Source organism: Hippoglossus hippoglossus, chromosome 8, assembly GCF_009819705.1.
Source record: "Hippoglossus hippoglossus isolate fHipHip1 chromosome 8, fHipHip1.pri, whole genome shotgun sequence".
Lineage (NCBI taxonomy): Eukaryota > Metazoa > Chordata > Actinopteri > Pleuronectiformes > Pleuronectidae > Hippoglossus > Hippoglossus hippoglossus.
The window spans coordinates 1667039-1686602 of record NC_047158.1 but is presented as its reverse complement, the minus strand read 5'-3'; the positions used below and the strand labels follow the sequence as shown (position 1 = coordinate 1686602).

The window sequence follows — 19564 nt, the reverse complement described above, 5'->3', positions numbered from 1 at the left end:
ATGACAATGATCATTTTAGTGTGAATACCACACATGAACTCATTTTCTGGTCCCAACGACTCTTCCTTTGAGATATGAGAGAATGTTGCTATAAATACTGTGCTCTGTTGGTTTAGAGCTTTGAAGAACCAACAAGTCCAGACCAGTCAATTTGGAGCCCAAGGGCATGCACCACAAACGTGGCTCAGTTAATCACCAGGGTAACAGGTACTAGATTGTGAAACACAGGAGAAAACCCAGGTATCTGAGCCAGTTTAGTTTATATCCAGCACCACGATACAGGTCACACAGGGTGACTGATGTTAGGTTCAATATCCACCTACCCACCCACAGGGGAGAAGGCCTCATCTCATAACGGCTGATGGAATATTGAGGCTTTGTTCCATTTCATGGGCTATATTTAACCAGTACATCATAATGAGCTGACACGTCCTCAGCCTCAGTAGGTATAAGTCAGAAGATTTGATATAGTGTGTGTATCACAGAACATTTACTGTATCTTGTATTTTGCATGGCATTGTCCAAAAACCTATGAAAGACACAATTGTGAGCCTCACTGTTCCTTCATTAACTCACACACTGGTTTATTATGAGTCAGTCCCACACACACCATCCTTCAGTTGGAAATACTCACTAGAGAATAATCCACTGCTGAAATTAGTCACCAGCAAATGCTGCGTCCTCCAGTTTGAGTAAAGTTTGTTCAAAACAACAGTGATCAACTGTTTAAGGTCAGAAATATAAAAATATGCCTGTTTTGTAAAACTGTTGTTTTGGAAGGTTTTGTGTGGCATTGAAGGGCAAATATTATAGATCAGATATAATCTCCAGAGCAAGATCAAACTCAGTCAGTTCTTAAACATGCAAATGTCAGTAATCAGGAGAGAATTTATTAAACAGCACAAAAGTCTTGATATCTCCACATGTACACAAAATCATCCATTTCCCCAAAACCAAAGTTACACCCCCCTTTCTTCAACAGGATTCAAGTAATTGTCATTTCATTGCAATAATCAGCCAGATTAATAATAAGCCACATATGAATAAACCAATTACACTTTAACAATCTACAGTATTAAGCCAGAAAGATGTTAGTCGCTCTGTAGAGTCAAAACCAAAAAGAAGTTGCTTTCATTAATCCCAGTTATTGTAGATATAAAAGAAACCCTACTTAAACTAACGCTATTTACATCCATCTTCTAAAAACACTTCTTTACACTGAGCCTAAATGAAAAACCTTAAATATCACTCGTTTGGCAAAACAGGTTTCTGGATTTAAGTAAAACAAAACAATGATTCTGCTGAGAGAAACTATAAGAAAGTTATTTACAGTTTCAACTTGTTAAGAGTAAAGGAACAAAACACTGAGGTCTTTTTCTCCTGCAGGGGGCAGTTACAGTTTGGGTCCTCTAACTGGGCAAACGCCTCACACTGTCTTCATGTCAGTGGAAGAGCAGCAGGGCTACAGCTAGCTCCTGTTTAGAATCACTCAGTGACCAACCCCACATTGACAGTGGGGTCGAACACTGATGTGCATTCCTCTTCTTTTTATTTGTATTTGACAGATTTGCAGTGGTATCATGATAGTGTGATAGACCCAGTCCTGATCTACTTCCTGACACCACGCGGGGCAGATTAGATCTGAGGTGGAGTTGGCCAAATTGACGAGATAAACAAAACAAGGAACAAGGGGCAACACCCCAAACTCACTCTGCAAGTATTCCAACACATACCTTGAGTTACTGAACTCTTTCCTGCAGAGATAGAACACCTCTGGCAGAGCATGCACAACATGTTTCTCTGCATATGTTGGACATTGTCATGTGCATCTGCAGACTTATCTAGGGCATGATTCATGCGTCAGCGTAGAGGTCTTCACAGGTCCACAATTTTGAATCCTTTCCAAAACAGGCCACCACAGAAAATTTGTTGAATGTAAATTACATTTTTAAAGTAAATTACTTGAGGAAAATTGCATGAACTCTGAAAGTTGTGGTTAGACTAACTATTATTATCAGAACAGCCTGCTTGGATCTACTGGGATGTGACACATACTGACAGAGAGCCGAGAGCTTGAAGAACACAACATGCTCCAACCTGATCAAACTCAAAATAAAATGGAGTCAAGTAGAGCACATCGGTATCGGTCTTTAGAGTTCAGATCTCAACATAAACATTTGAGTTCATAAAATAGATCTGCTCATATTGGCTTCTGAACATGCAACAGATTTCTTAAATAACAATTGAGTACATTTGTGTTGCGATAACCCCTTTAGAGTATTTTGCATATATTAGTACAAAGATCACGTAGAGTCAGTAACAGTGACCTCTAACACACCTTTAGTATTTCTTTACTGACATGGGTTGATTTAATCAATCTGTAATGAGCCTTTATCAGCTGATAATACTGCTGATGTATCTATCAGTCAGGTTCCGGAACTGAATCAGGTCTTGTATGTTAAGAACCCAGTGGACTTGTGAGGACCTCTACTGTGTGGTCAAGATGGACCCTCTCTGTCATGTGATCAGCAACGGGCCCTCTCTGTACTTCACCTGAAGTGTTTTGGAGGGCGATGTAAGAAAGAAGTGATAAAAGTAACAATATGGAAATGGAACAAACAGTTAAGTTAAAGTGTTGTTTGTCTGTGTGTGTGCTAGAGTGATAAAACAGCTCCTCAATAAAAAGTCCCAAGTGAACTGAGGATGTTTTATTTATTCCAGTGCCAGTCTTTAAGACTAATGAAACATTCCCACCACTGAACCACATCAAACTGTTTCATTAGTTGGTCTTTTAATCTGAGATTTTTGCCCCTTGATGCTCTAATCTTGGCCTTCAGAATTTAGCCATTTATACTTATAACTTAGCAGAAACAACAACATGACACTTGGGCTTAATCATGAACTTCAGTTAAAATGCAACTCAAGAAGTGGATTCATCTCGTTACAGGTTAATATATTAAAAAAAAAAACTGTAGAACTGAGAACTCTTCCAAACAAAACAATGAAGGGGTTCTAATGTGGGAACCTCAAGTCTTGAGTCATTTCAATTATTACTGCATTTTAAGGCCTCAACACATCTGTTGCTCTGTCCTTTACCGCTTCAAGAAAGAGTAATCAATAACACCAACGTAAAAGCATACATCATGTGGTCAAACACAGAAACAAGCCATGAAGATACTGCACCAAGAAGACCTGGAAAAAAGCACAAATAAATACATCTATCATTGAAAGACTTGAGGGGTTACAATATTAAGGCAATGCAGTGGCATGTTCTTGGTGTTTTCTCTCATGGAATTCTGGACGATTAAAAAGAAAAGCAAATATTACACTCAATTAAATAAACTCTTCATTTGCACATTAACAAAAAAAATCTTTAGGGTTTCTGTATCCACTCTACCTGACAGCATTGTCTCTGGACCGAGTCTGACACGCTGCTCTTCACAGTAGCAATGCCCCGACCACCTCACCCAACACCCTGCGTTACTTCTACCACTTTCCTTTTTTTGAGTTGTCAGAAACCAGACAAACTGCTCCCACAGCAGTAGTACAACCTCGTTTGGAGCAATCTCATGGTGTGTTCAGATCAAAATAGTTTCCCCATGCTGTGATTTCATTCTAAATCAAAGCAGTGAGGCAAATTTGTGCCGGTTCACATGAACATGTGTATGCTGAAATTGAAACATTTTCAATTTGAGCAAAAGAAATGGACAAACTTATTGTCATCGTCTGTGGACAGTGAGTTCTATTATAAATCTGTACTTTATAGAAACAGTAAGAGTAGGAGGACCAGGTTAAATCTGAAAATACGAATGTGAATACAGCCATCATTTTTTCTTTACTACAAACAAAGTCAGCACAACCCTTCTCTGCCGTCTCCAGTTACTCCACAAACAGTCCAGGGGCCAAACTCACATTTGGCCAAAATCCACTTTGTGTTTGTTCTGAACACACCATTACAGGGTATATTCCCCCAGTACAGTCAGTACAATGCTCAAGGTTTCCTCTAAAAAATTAATTACAAATCGATGACTTGTGGGCAAGTAACATGGCTGCCATTGGGGCTAAATGAAAGAAAACAACTAGAATTGAAAATAAAACTCAGTAAATAATGAGGGAGAAATAAGAAGGGATTAAAGACTGGTCCAGGGGATAGGTCACACCACACTCTAGTGAATGTAGGCTCGGTAGACTGCAGAAATATCATTGTCTGACTGGTCCAGTGCCTTAGCCCTCTTGTAAACCTGCACAGGGACAGAAAGCAAAACAATAGTTTCAGTTGCATTGCAGAGTGTTATTAAAATGTTGCAGGTTTCATAACTTTGAGAGAGGGACTGTGCTTGAGCAGTCTTCCATATAGATGACTGGGATACTGATACCCTCCAGACCCATTAGAACCCTAGAAAACTAACCGAGCCCGAACCGAACCCAATGCAGTTAATATGAGCCTCACCGAGTTGTGTTACCCCGTCCCTCACAAGTCTCCCACCCAGCTCATTTAATCTACGAAATTACAATGTTTCCTAATAAATTCACTGATTCTTCAGCAGCCAGTGGAATCTACCTGATAAATTTCAACTATACAAACAAATATCCATGTGTATTTAAAGGAGACAGGCTGTCTTTTCTCACCAGCTCAGAATAAAGAAGAAAAGTTGTTTTGTTGTAAAGAAATAATTCTAAGACATTAAGAAAGCGATGCACCTAAAATTGATAATAAATATAAGAACAGAGTGGTACCTCATTGGCAGCCGCAGCCATTGGGGTTGGATGGTTGGCCATGTCGCCCATGGAGATGGCCAGCCTCAGATCCTTCTGAATATGTTTCAAATAGTAGTCTGGTTTAAAGTTGCCCTGTAAAATATCTGGAAATTGCAGGAAGAAATGTTATTATATGACTACCTTCAAAAATACGTCACAATAGTTTTTGTTTAGTCAATGGCCTCAAACTCTCAATCTTAACATTGAAATGAGAAAATGAACAAATAATGAAAAAAAACAATAAAAACTTGTGTCCAGGGTTCAGGCCAGTCATGCCAAATTACTTACTTTGGCATTTCTGGTCCACAAAGGTGCTCGCCATCTGGCCCTGGCACAGGATGTCCAGGAAGGTCTGCTGTGATTGGCCAGTGGCCTGGGCCAGAGTAAGCCCCTCTGCAATGGTGGCCATGAAGCTGCCCTGCACCATGTTGAGGATCAGCATCATCCTCGCTGCATTCCCTGCTTCACCTTCATTTTAAAAAACACACATTTTCACACATAAAAGGAAAAGAGAAATATGGAACAGTCTCAACCCAAAAAATGAATATACATAACCTACCTAGGAAGAAGGAGGTCTTGCCCATGGCCTGGAAGCAGCTGCTGCAGTCCTCATAGACTGTCCTGTCACCAGCTGCCACGATGACCAGCATCCCATCATTGGAGAGCTGCTGGCTTCCTGCCACTGGAGCCTCCAGGAAACGGCCGCCCCGCAACGTGATCACCTCAAATTCAAACATTAAAAAGGAACTTAATACAGAAATGCTTTTTATCTTATCATTTGGATTTTGTGTGTGTTGGTGTATACCTGTGAGAGTTCTGTGATGGTCTCTGGGTCAACAGTGGACATCTCCACATAGCATTTCCCTGGCCTGATTCCCTGCAGCACCCCACTGGGTCCGAGCACCAACTGCAGAGCAACAAATACAGGCGTAGAAATGTTTTTACCCATAATCCAGCAATTCACACCTCAGCAGTAATCCATTTTGTGTTGTTGAGATGATACTTACATCCCGGGCAGCCTTTGGGTCAGAGACGCAGGAAAAGGTGATGTCACACGTGGAAGCCACCTCTGCAGGAGTCCGGCCTAACCTGGCGCCCTCCTGAATGAACAGGTCACACTGGAACACAGCGGGCAAGGGTCGTTAGCAGCAGAAACATTGAATTGACATGATTGTTCAACAGGTTCACGAATAAGCAGCCTCATTCTTTTTCTCTGCCTTTGGCTGCATCTACAGTGATTGACATTTTAAGTGTAAAACTAAAACAACCACTTCTCTGGAATGTTCAGGTGAGAGGTGGCCCAGCAGGCAGACAGGAAGTAACCGATCAATTCTGGTGCTGAGATCATATGTTTATGTGCTATTCTGGTGCTGAGATCATATGTTTATGTGCTGCCGAGATCACAGTGAGATTTTTGTTTACTCCACAATCTACACTAGCGTTGGCCCTCATCACAAACACTCTTTTCACTTCTTTGCCGATGTCTTCTACGTGTGTCGCATTGCTCATTCATCCAAAGATATTTGTAGTCTTTGTTTATTTCATTTCTGTGCTTGTGTTAGACACATCATCATTCTACGGAGCTTTTAGTAGGGGGGGGGGGGGGGGGGGCGACCCTAACCCTTAATTTGAATCTGTTACCACAATAATATGAATCTTATGCATTTCACCCTTTAGTCTCTCAGCCTTTGTGAATGAGTGGTCTTGAGTTTCACTTGAGTCTGTTTGAATCCAGTGTTCCCCCTACATGCATTTAGCAGTGGCGGAACATACATTTCATAAAAACAAGCACCAAGGAGGCCTCTCGTGAGAATTATCGACTAATCATACGACAAATGAACTTGATAACTTTGGTGACCTCGATAAATTGCACATTGTGTTTACATAAGAATGTCACAGACATTTAGTGAGTTATGTCTATTCTCTCTGTCACACACACACACGATGATTTTGCATCAAGGAAGACAAGTACGGTCATAAATGTAGTTGCACATAATATGCAATACTGTTTTTGCTCTATTTGTGTATTTTCTGTGATACACAAGGAGGATTTTTGCAATTTATTTTTATTTGTGTGTTGTCTTTGCTAGCAGTATGTTGTAATGTATAGCCAATAATTTGACTATTTTATATGTATCTATATACTAGTTTTTCACTTAATCTTTTGTATTTATGATTGTAATGACTGTAGATTAAATTGTCATTACACAGTACAGGCACGATCCAATGAAATTAGGTGGGTCTAACCAGAAGTGCAATCAGCAATTAGATACATATATGATATATATAACAGTATATACAGGGGTGCAATGGAATGGGTTGGATATGGGAACAATGTTTTGATAGTAAATAATGCTTCTATAATATAGACATTGTTCCAGATTTCTTTACCGTCACTGCTACAACTCAATCCTGGGGGGAAACACTGATCTTTATAATATAATAATATAGTCATTTTAAAATGTGAAATGTGACAGAGATAATTAACACTGCAACAAATCAAAGATGTTAATCAGTGATGGTGACGTTTCCTATGTGACAGTGACTGTACGCACCTTTTCTGCTGTGCGATTCCACACGGTGACCACGTGACCCATCTTCAGCAGGTTGGAAACTATACCACTACCCATCAGCCCCAGACCCAGGAACCCTATCCTGGAGGGAAAAATCAAAAAGAAAACCATTAAAACACAGCAAACAAATAATAAAATGAAATACTCATTTACACTCACTGAGTAATTTATTAGGTACACCTATATATCTGCCTAACTTTGCACTCAGCCAATAATATGGCAGCAGTGCAGGATATAAAACCCTGCAGATATAGGCTATAGGCTTGCGTAGGTCAGTCACATGTGAAGACCATCATCATTTCCCCCCGAACCACTACACTGAACGGATTACAAAGTAGCAGAAGAAGCAGATTTGCGGGCTGACAGGATCCTGACCGGAGAAATGCGCTTCCGGTGAAAACAGCCCGGCGGCTGCTCGCACAAGAATATTCGCTTTGCGGCTCTTCCGCCTCCGGTGTGTCCCTGGCGTAGCCGGGCTGGAGGCACTCCGACTCGGCCAGTGGAGTTCATGCGAAGCGCCTGGCCCTACAGTCGATTTTTTTTTTTGCTCAATGCAGTTCACTCATGATTATTTGTGAGAGAATTACGGACATTCGTACGTCACTCATATATTACCCCCCCCACGAAAAAAATCGAATTACACAAGTCACCTAAATTGATGTTAAAAAAGCGGGAGTCGCCAAAAAGCGACTAATTTCTATGCCTGTGTGCTGCTGACAAATATGCAGAAATGTTGTGATGCAGTCATGTCAACATGGCGCAGAATGTAAAAGGAAAGTTTCCAACATCTTGTGGAATCAATGACAAGAAGAACTGTTGAGATCAAAGGAAGGATCTACCTATAGTGTTAGTCCTAATTGTTATGGACGTTTTCTGGAAGCTGGTGAAAGGAGAACTCAGGCAGCAGCTGATGTCTTATGCAAAAGAGTTTAATGTAGACTTGATGCATCAACTTTCTCTGACTCATTTTCATATACAAAAGTTATTATTAAGAGGAAGTTTCTCATTATAATGATTAGGGGATCATTTTTTCTCTCATCACGTTTGCAGACATGGCTTTCCAGCTAAATTTAGTAAGTCATTTTAATAATGGTGTTTAGTAATGCTGCAGTGAGCATGTGTTAATACCTTTTATCTGTGGGTGTGATGCTGCCATTGATGGCTGTGCTGTCGGCTGCTTGGATAGATGTTGACCCTGTGTCCTGCACAAACACATAAGAGAAATAAAACTGTCAATATCATACTCAACGGGACAAAGTCGTATCATGTGTTGCGACACATTATGCATAAAATAATGTGAAATTGTTTCGAAGAGTACAGTTGAAATGTAAAGCAAATCAACTTGTACAAGTAAACAGATGGTTCAAGTAAATCACTAAAAGTTTAAACATTTTACCGGGTACTGTAACAACAAATTATTAAAGTTTAAACATTTTACCGGGTACTCTAACAACAAATTATTAAAGTTTAAACATTTTACAAGTTACTGTAACAAAAAATGATTTTACTTTACCTCTTCAATGATCTTCAGGCGCTTGCTGATGGGTTCCATTGATGAGGCTGGCTGTGGGCAGGGAGGAAACAAAACATTCAATTGAGATGTGGATCAGGTTAGTTGTCTAATCACTTTCATCAACAATGTTAGACATTTTTATTAATTTCTCAGGAAATAATGCGTGGATATGAACAGAAAAGTCTGATATATTTATGGTGTGAACATCTATGAGTTTGTGCATTTTGCTGGAGACGACTCCTTTTTCCATTATAAAAGCGACACAAGTATAGGATTGTTTGGCTTTGGTGGAGATGTGCCCTCTAATGAATGCTTTTTTGACTTCTGTTCTTTATGTTTATTATTATTTATCCACATTGTTTGACTTTATTTTCTTGCCTTATGCCTGTCCTTTGCAAAGCACTTAGTAACCACTAGTTTGTGGTACGTGCTATATAAATAAACGTTGTTACAACTGTGCCAGTGTTGTGTATTGAGTGCCGATTGTGCAAATCCCCTGTAAGCTGAAAAAGGAGGACGATTTATCACTTTAGCTGCAGGCTGTTTCGGTTTAACTGTTCCAGGCCTACATTGGGGGCGAGTTTCTGGTGGGGGTTCACACTGCTGCTGCTATTGGCATGCAGTTGGGTGTGTCTAGATAGAAGAGACCAAGATAACATTACGTACTACATTAACCTCCCTACTGATCGAATCAGAGTCAAGCTGACAAATTCAGAGCCAAACTCGAGCCCACAGAATGTCAGAGACCCCCGCTCAGATCTGGTATTAAAATCCACCCTGAGCGATCTGATCCCAAGTGGTCAGCGCCAAGTTCAGCTCACGCTCAAATGCATCCCGAGATCTGATCCCTCAGTCCACTTTCAGAGGTGGTGTGGGACGTGGCCACATTCTTTTAGAATTCTTCCTGGTCCACATTAAAGGGCCTTCTTCTCGGCTGATGTCATCTGCCTCCTAGATTTTAAACATTTTTACGCTTCTCAGAGTCCATACGCCGATTTGTTTTCTAGCCCCAATATCAAAACTGATCACCACATATTGTCTGATACTTTTCTTAAATTGGTCAGTTGCACAAGATCCAAGGAAAATAATCTTCATGTTCAGGTTGAGACAACAACCCCTCCCTCTAACTGAAAGAAAATGTGTAGAAGTGACAGTGTTGGGCAGCATGTTTCCTCGTACCTTCTCAGACTGGCTCAGAAGGAAGTGATGGAAATGTGGGTCGTCCTTTACAGGCTGCAACAGAACAAGAGTTCAGTGGGACAGTGTTCTCTTTGGATAGAAACCCCGTGAGCTTGCATTGCACAGTGCTGACATGTCAGGGCTCTTTTTACAGTGTGCCATGTTTTCCTACACGTCTTCCCTCCCTTCTTCCCAGAGCATGGTTTTTAATTTTAAGAGCATCATTTCTTCATTTCATGTTCTGACATTCTAACGTTTGCCCTAAAAACCTTGCCCTCTTTTAGACACCTTCTGCTCATGTGCAAATGTTCTCTGCTCCTGCTCATAACTGTTTGTCTGCACTATGGCCCTGTTCACACCAGGCATTCACATGTGTCTCGGGTGATGCGATTAAAGTGGATGGGTAAATTCCCCTAAGACACATTGAGATCCGATCACTCAGACCACATTCTTTTGCAGAGTAAAGGCTGTGTCCTCGGACTAAGGTGACGCATTCAACCCAGTTGTCTGGACATTTCCAGCTGGTGCTGTTGGGAGAGATCAGAGTTTTGGCGAAAGCCTGTGAATATCTGAATGTGAAATGAAGAAACAATATTCTCCACTTTAAACTACTCTACCCTTGAATACAGATGGGTAAGAAAACGCCATACAGTTTCTGGTAAGCAGTTCAATCAAAGATCTAAAAATGGGACTAAGCCCTGAGGTGTTGATCATGAAAGACCATTTAAAACTCTCTATCTACAGTAAACAGAAACACTAATGAGAAATGTGTGTGTTCACAATTCATTCAGGTAAATAAAAAAAGTCTATTTGCATTGGCTGAATATCGAGTCTCACACCAAGGTAAACAAACAGTTTTCTATTCAAAAGAGCCAGAGCTTCAACTAACAAAGTTCTTCAACTGACAACTGTGTTAATAAATAACTGACGTTTGAAGTTGCCTTCACCGGTAATGTCCACAAATTCTGTTTTAACATCAGTTCATTCCAGTTCTACACTGATCTGATACTCTTCCAGCCAAACTGTGAAAAGGAATTAAAAATAAAAAAAAGGTGTATACAGTGAAACCAATCAACTTTGATTCCAGTAACTTCAGATACACTGCACCTCTACTTAAAATGACCCATTCAACCAACACAGCCAGCCATTATCTGCTTCTTCCCATGCAAGTGGAAACTGGTTAGGTTTGAATGACTCCTAAATACACAATTACATGCTTTCACAGTTCCACTAAACACTTAATTAAGTGGATTTGAATGTGCTAAGCAGCCAAAAACGAATTTCCCGGTATGTTTCATTATTGTAGAGGAAATGGTTATGTTTTACATGGGCTGATACAATTCAAAAGCCCATGAAGCAGGATGAGAGCAGCAGTAGCTGACAGTACAAGCTCTACTTGTTGACTGAGTTGTATTGAATGACGCAAAAACTACATTCAAAAGGGTTTACAGCAGGGGGGCTGCACTGTTTCCAGTAGGAACAATAACTACTTATAATAGGTCTGTCCACGAATATTGTAAATTCAATATGGAATTTGTAAAACAACATTAGGTTATAACAATGAATATTCAACTGTGGAGAAAAGGAGCACTAGTGCAGCTGTCTGCCTCACAACTTCTAGCCTGCAGAGAATGATTTGCACTGCCATCTAAAAACTCCTGCTTGGAAAAACTCTGGTCAGAAGACAGCAGAACTGTGTGAACCCCAAGACAATGTTGCACACAAGCTATGTTCAGTACATTATGCCACCACAAAAATGTGCAGCCATGAGTGTGGCCTGATGTCCAAAACTCTTACACTACATTTACCACAGTCTAACTCAGTCTGTCAACATATTCATTCTTTGCGTCTGGTTTTGAATGCCCTTCCAGGGCTAGTCACACAGTCCTACCAGACCTTACCCCAACACACCTTTCTGAGCCACATTTCGGTTCCTGAGCTATGACTGAAAAGGTTTCCTGCTTACTGGCAACACAAACAGCGCCGCACATATCTAATGTACATTACACTCAACTCTGGTGACAACACACTCTCTACATGATAAACTCAATGAAGCACCTGGAATCGCATAGATACATTTGAAAGCAGAGGGATGCTCCGTGTTTGACTGCTTATGTGACCTCATGACGAGCCAATCAGACAGCAGTTGTCTGCTGATGACGAGTTTGGACTATTTTGCTGTATTGAGGTCTGACACGCTTAATTATTGTATTTGGTTTAGGGTTTATTAATTATGTGATTTAGTTATGTAGAGATTTGCACTTTTATTTTTATATTTAAGTTAAGTAAACATTTAACTGCCAATTTGTCTTAGCATAAAAAAGCAGTTCCTATTGTCAAGGGTTTTTAAAAAAAAGAGGATTATAATTATATATTATTTATAATGCTAAACATTTAGACCTTTTGGACTTGTTAAGTTCTATGCAGTTTTTGTGCTGCAAGTGAAACAGCAAACTGACCATTTTTGATGTTTGTGTGAAAATGCTTCCACTGACATTAAGAAGACCGGTTAATGACTCATGTATTTGCAGTTGCAATGTTTCTTTACATGCACGTACACAAACCTGGTGGTCATACAATTCAGAACAGTTTATCCAGGAATGGTCATCAACCCTGGTCCTGAGGAGCAGGCTGCTAATAGAAGGCAGGAGGCTAACCTGGAAATCAGGTCAACTCAACCAAACCTCAGCCTGCTTTTGGGTCTCCACATACAGAGTTGGTGACCATCTCAAAAGCACATGTCAAATAGACAGTTGTTGAGTTGTCCAGAGTGTGCACCCAACAGGTCAGAAGGGAAAGGTCAGCAGTTGTTGGTGAGTAAAGCCAAAGGTTAAAGTTCAGGTAGAAGAACAGCAAGGCAAGGCAGGCTTTGTGGGAGAGGGGGGGGGGGGGGTTCACCTACACTGCTTTCCCATTTGAATCCTGAGCCAGGTCCAGCCCCCAGCCTCTCAATAGCGGATGGCTCGGGGTCAGAGTCAGTCAAGTCCTTAAGGAGGAGAGAGACACATATTCACCTTCGAAATCAAAGGGTGAATTTGTTGCTGGTCTACTGTAGTGGGGGACTTTTCACTTGTACGGAGGAGACAATGTTGAGTGGATTCCATTCACCTCCACTGTTTAGGGCAGAGGCAGAAATCCCTGGACACACAACACCCCACTGATCTGCACGGATAGATACCACTATAGACAGGGGAGAAAACCCTTTAGGCGTGGTTACTGATGTCAGGTGGCTGTTGTTCTGGCAACATTAGCCCTGCAGCCCCTGCTGCTGTGATACTGCAGGTATCACGCTGGTTGACAATCCTGTTAAGTGAAGATGACTGAGGAATTAAAAAACTGGATTATGAAAACATATTGTGAGGATGACAGCTGATGACAATTCTAATGCAGGAACAACAGAATGCAAAGAAAAGATAACTGATGAAACCTGACAAATATGTACTTCAGCCTCTGTCTTTTCTGTGTATTTTAACAGTCTAGAAATGATTTAACATCATATCAGCTTTTACACTACATTTCACTAGTATATAACAATACATTCCTAATTACTTTATTAATAGGTTTGTTGTTGAATTTTATTGAAATAAACAATAGATTCATGTCAGCAAGATGGACGTTGCAGCTTTAGAGCACTGTGGTTAGTGTACCTTAGCACATGAATTATATATCCACATTCACTTTATAGGTGACAGCCTGCAACCTCAAAGTTAACTTTATTTTAAGTAAAATCAATGACCACAACAGTGAGGAGAAAATGTTTATGAAATTAATTTTTTATTTTATTATTTTATTTTTTAATTTTAGTCTTTAAGACCTGCAGACACTGTTTAAAAAGTGGAACAAAACTCTGCAGGACCAGTCTCGTGGTATGGCTAAAGAAATCGACGCCAGGACAGAACTGAAGAGGGGGCAATGCTATTTAAATCTTGTTAATTTCCCCTGCACTGTGAGGCTGTGTGTTCTATTCCCACTTCTGCCTGACATTGACAAATCTCCTCTCTGTAAACACTAATGAGGCCTGGAAGCACAGACTGTCCTATGGTCTGTACTTCGAAGCCGGAACTGTAGTAATAGTGGTACTGTTAGGTTTAAGTATTGAGTTTTCAGTCCTATGAAGCTGGTGCACTTTATGCTAATCTGCTAATAAGAGCAGGTTAAGTTTGAAATAATAATTAAAAAAAAATCAATCAGTTCACTGGAAAACTAGAGTCAGTGCAGCTCAGAACAACTAAAATCTCTGATGTCAGACTGAGCTCATTGCACATTAATTACTCCTCTCCTCTGACATCACCTAAGCTTCTGTTTATGATTGTTTGTTCATCAAACAAAAAGACATACAAAAAAACTCAGCAGGGATAAACTTATAGAGATAAAATCCCTATGCTCATTTACAGTGCATCATTGGGCAGACTTTAAAAATCTATAATTATTTGAGTTGGTTTTCTATTGTAGTTATTTGATCGTGTTATTTACATTGGTTTAAATGTCACTTTTGGATATCACTGTGACCAAGTCAGCCTGCTGGTATCTGTGTTTCTTTTCATATCATATTCAGAACTTACTTCACTTTTCTGATGATCATGCTTATAACAAACAACTCTGCTCCCTCCACATAAATGAGCTTGTAGCTGGATAAGAAAACCCTGGGTTAAGTCAGACAGCTGATAAACAGCTCCATAATACAGGTTAACCTAGACAGTGTCAATGTTTGGTTCAGTGAAGCCAGAAAACAGACCGACATGCTGGGTATGTTGAACTGTCTTGCAGTACTGGTCCCTGGTCAGCAGAGACGTCTTGTGTATAAAAATAATGGTTCCTGTTGTTAAGTTTGTTGACGTCATTCCTTGCTGTGAGCTTACATTCGCTTGACAAAACAAATTTAACAGCAATGTTGGTAACCTCTGACAGTGGTTAGTGGCTAATTGGAATTAAGTATCATCATCTGAGCGGTGCAAAAGTTGAGTTCCATGAACATTCCTGGAAGTGGGAAAATGGCTTATTTATTCATTTTTAACATCGTTCTTTTAGTGGAGACTGGATGATTCGACCACAGATTTTTGGGAATCAGACCATTGTCTATCTTGTTTTAAAGGTGAATAGAGCTATAGGTCACATATATCATTCTCACAAGAGGATCTTAGGATGGCTAAATGCTGAAAAAGGATGGGGCTCAGAACTGACAAAATCTAAATCTATTCAGTGAGTCACCCTCTCTTTTAAATGCCAAATATTGAGAAACTCTTCAACTTATGTTGACAGATATTTTTTTTATTATCTCTTCAGTGTCCAACTGACCTTCTCAGAAGGGTCCTTCAGTGCACTAAGATCCTCATCATCCTCCTCCAGTATTTTCAGTGGCTTGTTAGGGGTCTTCTTTCCCTTTGAATCTCCTTTACCCTCTGAGTTCTGTCAAAAAACACACTATTGGTTAGTGCTACCTTTTCAGCATGGAAAGAGTTGTGAGTCGTTATGATCTTGTGAATGTGGCAAGGCTTTCAATAAGGCCTGATTGAGCAGGTCCGGCTACACTGAACGTAAGAGAAAAGAGCTGGTGAATGCAGGGGACATTTGTCCACCTGAATAAACATTGGCTGAGACTGAATGTGATCCTGACGAGAATTCCATGACTGAGTAGGAGTCACTGAGATGAGTCTCACTTAACTGCCCCTTCATTTTCAGCCCCAGTTTCCATACTTATTGATTGGACAAAAATCTAAGAGTTATGTTGATTACTGATCAATTGTTTCCGGTACTTTGAAATGAAGGGAAGTATTCAGCAGATTGATCGACAGTGAAGATAATGAGCAAACATGTTCCCTATACGTATTTATTATTTCAATGAATTGTCATGTTTACCTTGGTAACAAAATAACTTCTTCTTTAACACATCAGGCACCAGATGCGCCCACTCTAATCCATCAGAATTTACTGAACATTGTCAGCTGTTAGGAATACTTTTAGGGATTTGTTTTCTAAAAGAGAAAATCTAAATAAAAAGAGATTGTGTTTCATTTATCTAGTGAAAATTAGCTGATCAATACATTAAGTAAGACCATAAAACTTTTTGTTGTCTCATCCACAATGCAGATGACACGTATGTTATTCATGATGGAGGTGTGTAATGGAGCCAGGGCTACATGCAAACAGATGATGATGCTGATACAGTTCACTCTGTTAGCTACTCAACCGATATTTTCAATTATCATCAAGAATGTGCAGATTGCAGATCCCCATCAGGATAATCAAATCTAAAATTCTCTGACAAATTACGTCTCATAAAAATGTGAAAATCGTGCCTTGCAAGAGGTATTTTGTGTCATACTGTACATTTTCTTTAGAGTACAGCCACTGTACTTCAAGCTGCATGTCCATAAAGTACAGTATGCCTTCAACATACACCAGTCAGAAATTTGTGTATTATGCAAATATGTATTTGAACCAGTAATCTATATTGAAAGCAGAATCCATTTCAATTGAATGTCTCACCTGTTCTTTTCCCTTTGCTTTCTTTAGGAAGTCTTCCACTGCATCAACCGCCTGCTGGAAGCGCTTTCCTTTATTTATCTTGATCATCTCCTCTTTGTGAGCGTGATAGGGCTTCAGCTGTTCTACTTTAATCCAGGCACTGCACAGACAAACAACTTTTAGACATTTGCTTGAGAAGACACTGCAGTCTCAATCAGAACAAGAAGGTTACAATTCAAACTTACTGGTCTTCAGTTCCAAAGAATTTCACAAAATGGCATTTTTTACCCCTGGGCTTTTTCAGGTCCTTTGGAGGGCTTACTACCTGAAACGTGAATAAAGGTTTTAGTGCAATATCAGCATAAGTGTCATGTAAATTGTAGTATTGATTTGAACCAGCTAGTGTGACATGTCTTTGGTCCTTACCTTTCCTGGCCATGGTGGGTAACGCCCGAGCTTCCCCCTAAAATAAGAGAGATACATTTAGCCATGGTAAATGTCTTGCGTTTATTGCTGGCACCACAGAACCTATTTGGTACAAACATATTTTTGTTCATAATACAGTTTCTGATGAAATAAAAAATGTGCTGGTTTTAGAAGGTGAAGTTCTGGTACAGCTGCTCGTGTTTGGACGACATTTGACTTCAGACCTTTGAAGCCAAAGGTCTGAAGACTTTTCTTTAAAATGTGTTTTAAAGAAAAGTCCATATTGTTTTGAATGTGTACCAATGTACATTATCAGCACATGTATTACAGGTTTCTCCTGGTTGTCACAACATGAGACAAATACTGGGCAAAACAAGCAGAACAGCAAAACTGTTCAACTGTATTTCGCAACTAGAATACAGAGAAGAGACTGAATGGGAAAAAACACAAGGGGGGAGCAGTGCTGGCTTAAATAAACAGTGAGGCACATGTTGTTAGTGTGTTTATCCCATGGTGCTTTTCATTCGGTGTTGTTTGCCTTTGTGTGCTCATAACAAGCATCTCCTGTTGACATGTTTGTAACAGGCACGTGTTAAGTTGAATACTGTTCTGAAACAGCCAAGTGCGAAATTAGATTAAATTCTGACAGTTGATGTTGCCAATAACAGGAGCAATACAAGCCGCTTTACTTGCTGGTGCTGTGGAGCTTTGTGATCATATAAACATTGTGATTTTACATCGGGTTATTTATTAGATTTTTACCTAAAAGGATCACGTGGTCATTTTCATCATCGATGGGAGGAATATTACGGTTTAAAGAAACTGATAAGCACTAATAAGAAGTCCTTTATTAGTCCCGCAATGGGGACATGTGCAATGTCTCGGGGACGTGGGACGCCACCACACAGGACAACCTGCCCCTCTCTCCCCCCCTGGTGATACCAGCGCCATGAAGCTCATCTCCCGCACAGATGAGCCTCGTCTGCGGGTTAAACCTCAGCTCGGAGAAGCGGCTGCTCCACTTCACCCGGAAGCCGAGCAGAGCTACAGAGGAGGTCCGCTGCAGCTACGCAGCTAGCAAAGCCCACAACACGTCCACAACACGACACAGTACGGAGTGTTTGACGGAAATAAACAAATGCACACGCCGTCGAAAGAAAAATAACGACAACAAACGAGGCTGTGTTCGGATTAAACGGTTTCCTTCAGTTATAAAGCCTCCGGGTCGCCTGGCCGCTTGCTAGCAGCTAACGACGGCTGCTGCTGGCTGAGTCAGCTCGGTTAGCAATTTGTTTGGGTTGACTATCATCTGACCAAGTGCGCGTACGCGTCCGCGAACTACGCCTGTTCGAAGCCCACCGACACAAGCATTAGCGCTGAGCTGCCGAGTGCGATACACGGAGTCATTTCACAGTGTTTCAATGTGATCTCACCACACTAGGTCCCCGATCCTCAGATGCACCGTCGCCATCTTACAACTTTAATAAAAACGTCGCACTGAATGAGGAGGAAGACAACACACACCCACTAATCACATGCGACGACAAGCCGTCCCTCCCCACGTCACTTCCGCTCCGCTCTTGTGTCAATCAGGAATTTGACTTTCACCACTGTATCGATGGACGTGTACCTTGTTAGAGGAAGAGCAAAGAACAACAACAACAACAACAACAACAACAACAACAACAACAACACAAACAATCTAATGTAAAAAAACGGCCGAATGTTTTTGTTTCACTTTCTGTTTTAATGGTTCCTAATTTTCCACCTCTGCGTATTTGTAATTCTTTGGTGATGAATGCAAAATAAGAAATGTAACATTTCACTGCACAATTCAAAAACATTGAGAGAAGCTCAGATTAAACCAATACATTTGTTAATGTCCCTGACTGTCGATGTCTGGAATAGCTGCTTTTAAATGTCATAATTGTTTTCAATCACTTTAAAACATATATCAATTTATTATAACATTTACATTCTTGAAGAGGTGCAGTAATGACATTTGTAGTTACCGGTGTTATGGACAGGCTTGTGTGGACCACAATATAAAGGCACCGTGATCAATACATTTAATCAGGTACAAATATCTGAACAGCTGACCTAAGCTGACACCACGACTTATTATTTATTCATCATTATTTAAGACTTGGAAGCTATACAGTATATGCCTGGAAGACAGGTGATCTCATTTTATTTTGATTTGTATTTAATGCGATTATTCTTGTTATGTGTTTTTATTTCTGAATGCAATAAAAGTGTAACTCTCAGCTTTGAAACTGCTTTCTGCATAATATTTACACTGGCTGTCATCAAAAGAAGCAGTTCTTCTTCCTTCCACTCCACCACATTTTAGAGGAACATATACTTTCATCTCTACTTTGAAGTTGAAGAAACTACATAATGGCTTTTATTACATGAAATAATATTTCATGAAAAGCTTTTAAGATACTTCACATCTTTAATGGTTAAATCATTTAATGGCGTGTGATGTTTTATAAATCTATGACTTCTTAACACATCTGTCAAAGTTTTCTCTCTGAACTTCTTATGTGGTTTCATTTCAATAAATCATCCAATTAATACGAATCTCACCTTACCAGTGATGGAGCCCGGCTGTCGAAGCATGATTGGGTGTTATCAGGGAATTTGT

General features: G+C 40.2%; 1 protein-coding gene across 4 annotated transcripts; it reads right to left on the bottom strand.

The window, feature by feature from the left end:
• Positions 1-2693: 2693 nt before the first annotated feature.
• glyr1 (glyoxylate reductase 1 homolog (Arabidopsis)) lies at positions 2694-18480 on the bottom strand. 4 transcript variants are annotated; one of them, XM_034592332.1, is made up of 16 exons: positions 18348-18469; positions 16915-16951; positions 16734-16813; positions 16510-16648; positions 15319-15429; positions 12926-13009; positions 10024-10077; positions 8845-8895; positions 8460-8533; positions 7314-7413; positions 5766-5876; positions 5564-5665; positions 5318-5480; positions 5047-5226; positions 4738-4862; positions 2694-4241 (listed from the first exon to the last, which is right to left on the bottom strand). In XM_034592332.1, the coding sequence occupies exons 1-16, from the start codon at positions 18383-18385 to the stop codon at positions 4167-4169; spliced, it is 1524 nt and encodes a 507-aa protein (XP_034448223.1). In that variant the 5' UTR covers positions 18386-18469; the 3' UTR covers positions 2694-4166. The 4 variants fall into 4 exon arrangements, with proteins under 4 accessions (XP_034448223.1, XP_034448225.1, XP_034448224.1 ...); XM_034592334.1 differs by lacking the exon at positions 12926-13009; XM_034592333.1 differs by lacking the exon at positions 10024-10077 and having other exon boundaries at positions 18348-18465.
• Between the last annotated feature and the right edge of the window lie 1084 nt (positions 18481-19564).